The following is a 12,185-nucleotide window of genomic DNA, read 5'->3' on the forward strand; positions in this document are numbered from 1 at the left end:
CTGATCAAAGCAGACCTGTTCAAAATTGTAAAGCAGTTCAAAAAGAACAAAAATTCTTGTTCAATATATGTTTCATTTACCTGTCAACGGGCTGGTTACGAAGATCCTGGACAAAACCTGTTGGCGAAAAGCAAACAAAACTAAGTGAGATGTAAGTAAGAGTAAGATGACACGCCCATCACAAACATCTTCAACAGGTGCTCAAGTCAAATGATACTTCCGCATCACAACTGTGGTTTGCCGGTTCCTCTTGAAGGTCAATCTGGATTACCCCACCCCACCCCCCACCCCAAACAAAAAAATAAATACATACAAAAAAAAATAGAAAAATACAATATTTTAGGGCAACACTGTATTAGTGTAGTAATGACCTGGGCGCTGGTTGTACTCCGAGGGATATTCCACACGCGGGCGCTTCCTGCCATGAACATCGTACTCTTCTGTGCGACGCCTGATCGAAAAGGTGGAATAGTAAGGTACACACACTCGACACAACCACAGACACACATACACAAAAAACAACCAAAAAATAGGAAATGCCAGAATATTGTAAAAGAAACTTTTTAAAATGGCCAATTTAGTTCAGACAAAAACAAAATTTTGGAAATGTTTGAGGTCGAAAAGGATCATTAATGAATTGTAGGCCACAGCTAGCCTAAGCCCTTCTGTATAGCCAGCACGTAAACCTATACGTTCTACCTGACATACTTACCCCCTACAGACACGCTTATCTTCTCTTATCCAAACTTGACGACTAATTTGGGAAATTAAGGGATTCTTTTCCACGACTAGTTAAAATATCTCTAAATCTTTTCAAGAAAGTAGGGAACTACAGGAACTTTATCTTTTTCTTTGGATGCGTTTTGTAAATGCTTAAGACTTGAACAAAATTTAAACCATTTGTTTTTTGTAACCAATTCCAAATTATTTTTTGTAACTATTTTTTTGTAACCAATTTACTGTTTTTTGTTTTTTTTTGTAACCAGTTCCAAATGTTTTTTTGTAACTATTTTTTAAAAAAATTTTTTGAACCAATTTTCTGTTCTTTTGTAACCAATTCCAAATGATCTGTTAATTTGAATATAAATTGGATATATACTAGTATGCATCCCAAGATTTGATTGGCCATGTCCAGGTAAAATCAACAACTTTAGCCCAAATATTTACCCTAGCACAGCAAATATAAAAATAAAATCAGTTAACCTGTATTCTTTAGTAATATGCCATTATTAAAATTAATACCTACATCTTTCTAAGACACTTGAGATTAATATCCAAATATATTTCCATTTGCAGAGTTCATTGGTTTGAAAACTGCTACTTTGTAGATTAAAATCATAATAAACTGATTATATTTCCAGTTTAAAAGTCTATATTTGAGGAAAAGAGCCCTAAAGATATCATGAAAAGAAGTACATCAATACTTTGTTTTGATCCTAAAGGGCCTTTTGTTTGAAAAAAAAAAAAAAAAGCCTTCAAAAAACTCAACATAGCGGTGATTTTTCTTAATAAAAATGTTAGTTATTAATGAATACACCCTCTAAACTAATTAATGCCTTCTTAGCTGAAGGCATTAGTGTTTTTATTCCTTAAAAATCCCTTAGAAGAAAACCTTTTGCAATACTTTTGAGATTTATGATTGAACTTTGTGTCCGAAGACACCACCCATGTGGAATTTTCACAATCTCAAAAGAATTTTTTAAAAAGTATTAGCATTGTTCACAAAAGGTATAAGAAAGAGAGAAAAAGCCTTTTAAAAATGGAGGACATACCGCTTTCTTGAAGAGATTATTTTTTGAGGCCAAAATATTTTAAAGATAGCCATTTGGGGGGAAAAAATCGTTAAAAAAAATACAGTTCATGTGATGGGTCGTTCAAAGTCCATCTCAGGCCCCCCCCTCTTTAAATTTGGGCTCTTACCCCCCATGACAGCCATAAATAATTTTACCAGAAGGGGAAAGAGCAAGGAGGTGTGGTAGAAAAGGGGGAGGTAGAGGAATAGGTTGGGGATAGGGAGAGGAGGAGAAAGGGGGCGGCGTTTGGGTGATGGTGATGATGATGATGCAGTCCGTCAATCAAACAGGAGAGATTACAGCCCCTTTCCCCCTTCCCGCCCATATCCAAAGTCCATCACATCTTTCTAGAGATACTGCAGTAGTAGTAGTAGTGGTAGTAGCAGTAGTAGTTGTAGGAGTAGTTGTAGAAGTAATTCCTAAGTCCACTCAGAGAAGGGAAGTTTTCAAACGTGTGTCGTCCAGAGAATTCTAACTATTATCATCAATACTTAGAAAACAGATATTTTCAAAGTCCAGCTTGAACCTCCAGCCCACAAGGGGGCAGAAGAGGGGGAAGGGGGGGGGCGATCAGTCCAAACGAGAGCATGCGTGTGCGTGTGTGTGTGTATTTTTGCTTAAGTAGAACGGTTTGAAAATTTTTAAAGCCACATTCCAGTCCATTCGGTACAGGAAGACAAAGTGGGTGGACCCTCAATCGGAACAAACCTTTTTCTCAGTTCATAGAGGGAGGGTGAAGCAATAGAGGGACTTATATTTTCTTTCTGGGCGAAGGTATTCCCTCTTTTTTTGGTCTGGAACCAAGACTGAACCCTGCCCACCCTGCCTCCGTCCGCCACCCCTTCCCCTGCAAAATTACCCAGAGTTCATTTCCCAGAGTCCCTAGAAACAAACGTCACCCCTTTTCATTTTCCCCCCAAAAGTCCATATCTTTCTTTCCTTTCTCTTTTTCTGTTGTTACTTAATATGCTTTTTTTTTTCCAGCACATTAACATTGCCCGAGAATGACTGGCGCCACCCAGCGACCCTTTGTTTTCTCATAGTCCAACTGAGGAGGGTCGAAAAGGGGTGACCACAGTCCTGGCAACGCACTTCTTTTTTTTAATGCAAAGCTTATCCTTCCATTGTCCTTTCAACAGAAATCAGGCTCCTGACAGAAAAACAGCGAAACAGTCCCGACAGCTACGACAACAGGGGGCTTTTTTTAGCAAACTCTGCACTCCATTCGAGGGGAATTTCCTGAAAGGGCAAAAAGACCTTTTAGCTACAAAGTTTATCATTCAAACACATACATTTGCAATTCTTCCAGACCAGGTTAGGGCCTACTGACAGAAGATCATTCCTTAAAACTAGCAAAACTTATCGTCAACTTGAATTCGTCTTTTTAACATAACCATTTCTTACTTTTCTTCCCCTCTCTTATGGGGAAATAACATTTAAGCCACACTTAAGGAAAACCATCAGTTTCAGCTTGACTTGGTTCAAACCTAAAGACAGAAAGTGATTCTTCAAAACTTAAACAACTGTTATACTCTGGGGGCAAAATTCCTGTAAAGTGAAATATTAGCTACATGGTTTTCAGTAAAAAAACAAAAAACAAAAAAAACAGTTAAAATTGATCCAGCGTAAGATTAGCCAAAATGAAGAATAATTCCTCAAAACTTTGGTTTGGAAATACCTTTTAACATCAGGGAAATCCTTTGGTTGTGGGTAGAAAACCCTCCTTGAAACAACTTTCTTCAACAGAATCAAGTAAAGTTTATCTACACTATGTTCGCACCAAGAGAACACATTTTCAAAACTAGCTTGGTTCTTGCGCCAATGTGCTGCTTAACAACTGTTCCCTTCAAGCAAAAACTTTCTAGAAATGTGGGAAAAAACAATTTAAACACTTTCTTTAGACTAAAACTATAAACATATAGCGCCGATTTTTAAGATACACCCCCCCCCGACTATCTCCCGATCTGCACTTGATATTTTTTAAGGGCTAGTGGCTGTCCACTTACAGACCACTGGGAATGGGGTCCTACCATTTTTATTAAACATTACCCTTGGAAAATTTGATCTGTTTAAAAACTGTCTAGCAACTTCATCTTCACCTCAACCTTCTGACTGAACCAATAAATACTCTGTGTGAGCTAGCTAGCTAGCTATCTGAGCATTAACAGTTTTATGATAAAGCCCAGCACCTTGTAAGAGCTACCCTAAACCTAGACCTGGTCAAACTGAGACAAGGGATTGCACCAAAACCAACCAACAACGTTTAGAGGAGAAGTGCATCTATGGACTGCTACATCCTGGCAGTGAAGCAACAACCAAAACCATTGCCAAGACAATGGAGAAACTCTCGCCGATGTTGTTGCTGCATCATCCAATGGCGTCACCCTTCCAGTGGTGGAGCTTACAACCGTCAACCACCCCCTGACCCGTTCCGTTCAGGGGCAGCGAGGATTTGGAAGTCCAACATACATAAAAGGGGGTGTTTTTTTTTATTGGAGAGGGGTTGGGCAGGAATTCCTAACCTTCCCGGCTCGCGATGGGCAGGGCGCCCACGGGGACGGGGCTCCGAGGGTGTGCGGCGCTTGCGGCGGATGGCGTGGACAACCTGGTGCACGTCAACACTCTCATCCAAAGGGAAGAGGGCACAGAGCTGGGCACCGACGTCCGGCTGGATCTCCTTCAGAGGGAAGTTTGGAGATGATAGGAGGAGAGGGTGACAGTGAGATCAATTGTTTATTAACATAACTACAAGTTAAGCCTTGTACGTGACTAAAAGAGTCTTAAAACTGAAACACTTGGAGCAACAAAAGATAAGGCTCAAGACCCAAACTTATAAAAGGAGAACACAATAGGCCCCCCACAGCATATTTTCTTTACAGAAAACCTTGTTTCAGCCACCAAATGATAATTTTGGCCACTCAGGACAAACCAGGGTCACGACCCGAGGAAAAAAACATTAATTAAAAGCCTCCTCAAATTAATTACAGCCAGCAGAGGACAATGTAATAGCAACACCTCACTAAATAGAACTAAAAGTGCCCCCCCCTTTTCTCCCCAATTGTGTCCAGCCAATTACCCCACTTTTCCGAGCTGTCATGGTCTCTGCTCCACCACCTCTTCCGATCCGGGGAGGGCTGCAGACTACCACATGCCTTTTCCAATACATGTGGAGTCACCAGCCGCTTCTTTTCAGCTGACAGTGAGGGGTTTCACCAGGGGGACGTAGCACGTGGGAGGATCACGCTATTCCCCCCAGTTCCCCCTCCTCCCTGAACAGGCGCCCCGACCGACCAGAGGAGGCACTCGTGCAGCGACCAGGACACATACCACATCCGGCTTCCCACCCGCAGACACGGCCAATTGTGTCTATAGGGACGCTCGACTAAGCCGGAGGTAACACGGGGATTCAAACTGCCGATCCCCCTGTTGGCAGTTAACGGAATAGACTGCCACGCCACCTGGACGCCCCTGAACTGGAAGTGTTTTATAGCTCCGCTGGAAGAGAGAAACCGAGTGAGAAAATGCACACTTCTACCAGGATAGAAAGAGCTTAAGTTCGTAGCAGTTATAATCAGTATAGTAGTAGTATTAGTTAGTAGTAGTAGTATTAGTTCGTATAATTTTATTGAAAAGAGGAAAAAGTTGTCTACTTTAGAAAGCCGCTTTCAATTACTTTAGCTGTCTAAACATACAACAGCTCAACAATTACTTTAGATGTCTACTTACCAGGCACTTACAAGTACTTATTTTACCTCAGCGAGAGATACGATCAATACAGTATGTCAGCCATTAACCAAGTAGTCATTTATACACATACTGTAGGAAAAGCACAAGCTGGATATTGTACTAGATAATGACTAATGTGTAAGTGTTATCACTCTTAGTATTTATTATCTGCAAGCAACGATGCTCCCGTCCTCTCCCTCAGCTCTGTTCCTCACTGACCGTCCTTATGCAATAAAGCCTCGATGTGTAGCTAGGAACAAATCATGTTTCAGTGTTCTGATTTCATCTTTTGTTGTGTCCGTCTGTATTCTATAAATCACCCTGGATTTATAGGATTCTGTCAGATAAATTAAAATTCTAAACCCTAACTCCTGAACACAACCCCACTCACACTTCAACCAAGTCTGCAAAATACCTATTAGAGTTTACAGCCTAAATATGGGGAGACTGTAGTTCTCAGCTGCAGGCCCCAAACACACGCACTCTTAAGGCCGTGACACACCAGGCCGACGGCAGCCAATGTCGGGTCGTCGGTGAGCCTCTGTAGCTCTAGTTTTTGCGCTGTGTCCCGCACTGTCGGCACTAATTGGACCCGTGCCGGCAGCTTTTCAGTCGATTCAGCATGTTGAACCGGCGGCGGAGCCTGTTGGCGAGAGAGATCACTCTGATTGGCTGTTCAGCTTAGCGAATCAGTGCACGAGAAGAGAAACGGAAGTTACGAAAGCAAGCAAATCATCAGGTCATCAGATGGTCCCCTACAGAGATACAATCCTGGTAGTTGGTGTATTTTTTTTGTTGTTTTATTTGAATTTTAAAAATGACTGGACTGATAAGTTCCTTCAACACGTGGAACTGAACAGGAAAGAGCCGAGGGACATTTCTAAAATCGGAGGTTTCATTTATTTCCAGCTCTCGACACAGGTTCGGGAAAGCCCCTTGAGCCTGTCGCTGTAGTATCCATGATTTCACCCATTTAGTGTGATTTCTCCTTAATTTTCATCTCTGCCTCTTCCTTTCTTCTTCCACAACCAGAACACCAGGGGCTGATAACGCCAGCGCCATTTGCAACTTTCCATCAGACGTGTTCTCCATTAGAAGTAGTTATACTACCACACCGTCTGTAGTGGGCGAGAGCTGAGTGAAAATGGTAAGCAAACGCTGCTTTGTTTACGGTTTGTAGATCCACAGTCCTGGGTCTTCCGGTTTCAAATTTTGAAGGCCGAATACAGACTACTGCCACCTGCTGGTATGGAATTATTTCCTCTCACACAGGCGCAGAACATACATGCCAGCCCAGTCGGCCGTTGGCTGCAGTCTTTGCGGTGTGTTCAAGTGCTACTTTTTGGCCCAGACGCAGGCGACGCAACAGTCAGCCTTCGTCGCCGCTAGTTCTCTGATGTTGGTTTGCTGTGTCTGGGCCCTTAACGCCCATTGGGGAACACCAAAGGCCGGGCACAGAGCCAGGAAATAGATTGTTAGTAAAATTAAGATTATTTGATAAGTTAATATTCCATGATTTATGCAGAGCTATTTTTATATTCAAATGTGTCACTTATTTTGTATTGTATTTTAACCTTGTGCAGCACTTTGGTTCAACTGTGGTTGTTTTAAATGTGCTATATACATAAACTTGACTTGACCTGACAGATCATTGGCTAAATTGCAGTAATTTTGAAACTTCAAAAAAATTTTTTTAAATAAAAACAATTTCCCTTGAAAACCTTTTCGACAGGGGGGGAAAAAAGTAAAACTGGTGCAATTACCTGTCCATCACGGCCGATCTTGACAGGCTTATGTTCGTTCCAAGGGTTAGAGAGGTGGACAGTTTTTGTAAAGGGCAACTCACGCCTGGGAAGGTAATAAAGAAGGAAACGTGAGAAACAAGAAAGAAAAAGGAACATAAGGACAGAACAATAGCAATAAAGAAAGAAAGAATAAGTGTACTTCTATAGTTTGCATTCTAAACACAGGCTGTGGGGATTTCCCAGATTCCCCCCCCCCACTATTTTACCAAAACACATTGCATTTACAAAAAAAAAAAAAAAAAAAAGAAAAGATCAAGGGGTCTGTTGCCAATGCTAATAATATACTGGTGGCCAGCTTCACAATTTGGCTGATAGCTAACATTAGCATTTAGCTGGTGGCTAACACTTCCTAGCATTTAGCTGGTAATTAGCCCTTCAAATTACTTGGATGGTAGTTGATTTGAGCATTTGGCAGGTGGTCAATGTTAGTACTTACTAAGGGCTGACAATAGTTTCGTTTGTATTGTATAGTATTACTGGGTAATGACAAAGGCCTGCTGGTATGCATGTTTTTATGTACTTCCTGTACCTGCAGAGCCAGTCGATCTTGAACACACCGCCAAGCATCTTGGCATTCATGCCAGCTGGTAGAACCCAGTGGATGGGCGACCCGCCATGGTGCGACTCAGACGACAGCCGGGCAAAACCTCAAGAAACATAAAAAATATTTTTAATTCACTCCAATCCTTATTAGAAGGGACGTCATAACCCTGATCAAAAATCAGTCACTGATTAAAATGAGTTTGGGATAACCAAATTCACATTTGAATAAAAGCCTGATTAAGTTAAAAATTAAACCTTAAACTCTACACCAATTAAAATCAAATCAAATGTCTTTATTTCCAACATGCAAAATAAATAAATAAACATAAATATCCATCCATCCATTATCTGAACCGCTTATCCTGCTCTCAGAGTCGCAGGGATGCTGGAGCCTATCCCAGCAGTCATTGGGCGGCAGGCGGGGAGACACCCTGGACAGACCGCCGGGCCATCACACAGGGTGCGCGCACACACACACACACACACAATCACACCTAGGGACAATTTAGTACGGCCGATTCACCTGACCTACATTTCTTTGGACTGTGGGAGGACACGGGGAGAACATGCAAACCCCAGACAGAGGATGACCCGGGATGACCCCCAAGGTTGGACTACCCCGGGGCTCGAACCCAGGACCTTCTTGCTGTGAGGCGACATGTGCTAACCACTGCGCCACCATGCCGCCTAAACATAAATATGTATAGCATAAATAAAACAAACAACAAAAACCCCCCAATAAAATCAATTAAAAAAAAAACAAAACAATAACAAGTTTCCAAAAGACAACAATAACAGCATCCACCACGGGTGTCATGGTCACAAGAGGAGCAAAACCTCCTCCTCATCCTTGTACCTCTTCAAAAGAATTTTTTTGTAAAAGCATCTTTCTGAATTGATTTCAACTTGTGCTTTCTTTGACTTTTTCATCTAAACCATTCCACAAACTTACCCCACAATTTGAAACACACGTGCGTTTGTGAGTGGATTATAGTAGATTATATCTTGCTTTGTACAAGATGTGTAGTCTTAAATTCTACCAGGTCCATGAACTTCATACAGCCCATGAGTGTTAAAAACCGTTTGTTAGTGTGTTCTCAATATCCTACATTATTTACTACTCTTATTGCTCTTTTTTGTAGTACACAGAATGACTGTAGGTAGGTGTTCCCCCCATACCTCCACACTGTTAATTCAAATAGAGCAGTACAAGTGAACAATCCAGAATTCACAGTGCTTTATGATCCGGAATGTGCCTTGCCTTTCCCACAACTCCAATGCTCCTTGACATTTTTTTTAACCCCCCCCCCTTTTCTCCCCAATTGTACTCGGCCAATTGCCCCACTCCCGGTCGCTGCTCCACCTCCTCTGCTGATCCGGGGAGGGCTGCAGGCTACCACATGTCTCCTCCGATACATGTGGAGTCACCAGCCGCTTCTTTTCACCTGACAGTGAGGAGTTTCACCAGGGGGACGTAGCACGTGGGAAGATCACGCTATTCCCCCCAGTTCCCCCCTCCCCCCCGAACAGGCGCCCTGACCGACCAGAGGAGGCGTTAGTGCAGCAACCTGGACACATACCCACGTACTGCTTCCCACTCGCAGACATGGCCAATTGTGTCTGTGGGGACGCCCGATCAAGCCGGAGGTAACGCGGGGATTCGAACCGGCGATCTATGAGATCATGGCGTTAAATCGGTTAACCCACATCCCCCTTTTTTGAAAGCCAAAATGTTGTCACTTTAATTGATTTTATCCTCTGTGTGGCCTGAACAAAGCTGTCTTTTCTAGGTCGGTCCATTTCTCAGACATTTTAGACATGCTCTTATTTTAATAACGCTCTTGCTTCAGACACATGCCTGCTGTGGACAAGTCGTGGGTACCCGGTGTCCCTTGTGTTAAGGCAGAGAGAGCCAGAGCACAAGAACTTCATTGTATTCTAAATACATATGACAATAAAGTTAAACTTGAGCTACATTCCTTATGACTGGTTCTGTCACGCCTCAGAAAGCGTCTCAATATGGGAATCTGATGGCTTTCGTTCACATTATCATCGCTTGACACTGTTTACACAAATGTCAACAGGTTGCAACCAGCAAATTGCTGATACAACTTTCATGGAATATGGATTCCGGCTAGTGTTCACGCAAGAGCCAGACATAAAATGGAGGTGGAGGGGGGGGGGGGGGGGTTAGGCAGCATGTGTGAATGATGTTATTGTCAGAATACTTCATAACATTACAGGAATTTCACTAGCATCAATAAATGCCCATCTGTTGATTTAAAGGGAAAGATTTCAAAAGGAAATTTCAAGGAAAATTCAATCAAGATTATACCATTTCATCACCAAGCCCCACCAATAATCTTGACTGGCAACATCATAATCCTAGTTGACTTCAGTAATATTCCTGAACAATCACTGAGGTAAGACTGTCTACACAAAATATCATCGAATTTAAACCCACTTTGGCCAATTTTAGCAAGTAAAATGTGGGACATTTGTCTTACCTTGGAACTTTCCACTCTCACGGACAGAGAAAATAAGGATGACACACCTCGACGAACGAAAGGCAGCATTCAGCTTCTTTTCATTTACTGGAAGGGTCGACCACACCCCCTAGGAATATAATTAGACCGCAACACTGTATAACGATGGCTTACAGCACTTCACTAAATGCAAATACTTTTCAACCATAGCAGCTAACCTACAGTTAAAATCCCAAATGCTTTTTGTTTACTGATACCGGTAATTGATCTGCAGTGGTACCTGACCACGCTGGATTGCAGAGATCCATATGAAAAGGAACGGAATTACCAGTGCTATTCTGACAGCATCTTCACCAAACAAATTTAGAAAGGTACATGGCTGAATCTGGGTTTTGGCTGTTGATGTTGTAGTGTCTGTCAATAATGTGAAGATGTAAAATGCTATGCACCACATAATTTTCCCCTGGAAAGTTCTACCAGACAGCAGACAGCCTTCAGAGTACCTCATAGAATGGGAGGTGAAACCTCTCCATTATCACTGAATTCTGAGTAAAGACTGATTTCTTTTTTTAATTTGTTCCTTAAAACAGGAATCACTGAGTAGACTGGAATTTAGTTTCCATGTAGTACTCTTTTGGTGCATGGTCACTTAAATCTATTGTCCCAGTTCCACAAATGTTTATTTTGTCTTTATCTTTTCCAAATGTAATGAAATAGTCTACTCTTGTTTAAACAGAATGGGGGCAGAGTAGTAAGTGTAATCCCTTCTGTGAGGGAAAAGGTTTCTCCATATATCAATTAAGCCAACATCCCCCAAAAGTGTGCTAACTTTCTTATCTAGGGACTTTGTTTCATGGGGTTTTCTACTGGAAGAGTATAACTTTGGTTGTAATTGTAAATTTAAATCTCCCCCACATATCAGGAGACCTGCTGTTTCCACTATCATAATATTATTAGTGATTTTCTGGAAGAAAAAAAAACTAATTTCAGTAGGTATTATTAACCTTAGAGATATGAATTTAACGGTCTTACCTTGGCTTTGGCCAGAGAGACATTTTCATGATTGTTGCTCTTGATTAAAAAGAATCTTGCATCTCTGAGGATATATCTCAGTTTACTTGTCTGGTCTGTAGAGACAGAGAAGATGGTGGAAGGATATATGAGTGAACAGCCCATTTGGTGAGACAGCCTTACAGACTGAACAAAACAGTGTAATGAATTACAAATAATAAAACATTGCGAGATTAATTTTTTTGCAGATCTAACAGGTTTCAGAAGTTCAGCACAAATCTTAAATTTTCTTTTTCTATTCTTCAAGGAAAATTAGATCTACGGCAGCATCATAAACTCATCTCTTTAATAAAAGGGATGCAGAGTATCACAAATCCAAGACACCACTCTCGAGTACTGTTAAGAGTAGGGATGGATATCGTTTGGAGTTTAACGATTCTGATTCCGATTCTTTGAGGGGCAGGGTCAAAACAGGTCACACGCTTATTTCACATGTATGGCGGGACTGTCGGAACAGTTGAGATGCGTATTTTCCAAACACCGCGTCTCAGTTGCTTTCAAACCCCAAAAGAGGCTGTGCCAGAAATTGGTCTACCCCAAGGATCGGGTCCCCGGCACAAACAGAGCAATATAGTGTGCCGGGAGGACTGCCATGACTTGTACATTGGGGAAACTAAACAAGACGCTGGCGAAGAGGATGGCACAACACAGGAGAGCTAACATGTCAGACCAGGACTCCACAGTCTACACCATCTACAGGCCAGTGGCCACTCTTTCAAAGATGAGGGTGTGCACTTCCTTGATAGGGAGGAACGCTGGTT

At 41.9% G+C, this 12,185-nt stretch overlaps 1 protein-coding gene across 5 annotated transcripts in view; it reads right to left on the reverse strand.

Moving 5' to 3' along the window:
- The window catches only part of ythdc1 (YTH N6-methyladenosine RNA binding protein C1), a 42,015-nt gene that overhangs the window by 8,637 nt on the left and 21,193 nt on the right, over positions 1 to 12,185 (reverse strand). For all 5 annotated transcript variants that reach the window (XM_056290881.1, XM_056290883.1, XM_056290879.1 and 2 more), the window contains 7 exons: positions 11,386 to 11,480; positions 10,375 to 10,483; positions 7,854 to 7,971; positions 7,283 to 7,367; positions 4,316 to 4,470; positions 372 to 451; positions 81 to 117 (listed from right to left, as the gene is read on the reverse strand). In XM_056290881.1, coding sequence (XP_056146856.1) covers positions 81 to 117; positions 372 to 451; positions 4,316 to 4,470; positions 7,283 to 7,367; positions 7,854 to 7,971; positions 10,375 to 10,483; positions 11,386 to 11,480 — 679 coding nt within the window. The remainder of the gene's footprint in view (positions 1 to 80; positions 118 to 371; positions 452 to 4,315; positions 4,471 to 7,282; positions 7,368 to 7,853; positions 7,972 to 10,374; positions 10,484 to 11,385; positions 11,481 to 12,185) is intronic.

Source organism: Lampris incognitus, chromosome 12 (genome assembly GCF_029633865.1).
Source record: "Lampris incognitus isolate fLamInc1 chromosome 12, fLamInc1.hap2, whole genome shotgun sequence".
NCBI classification, from domain to species: Eukaryota; Metazoa; Chordata; class Actinopteri; order Lampriformes; family Lampridae; genus Lampris; species Lampris incognitus.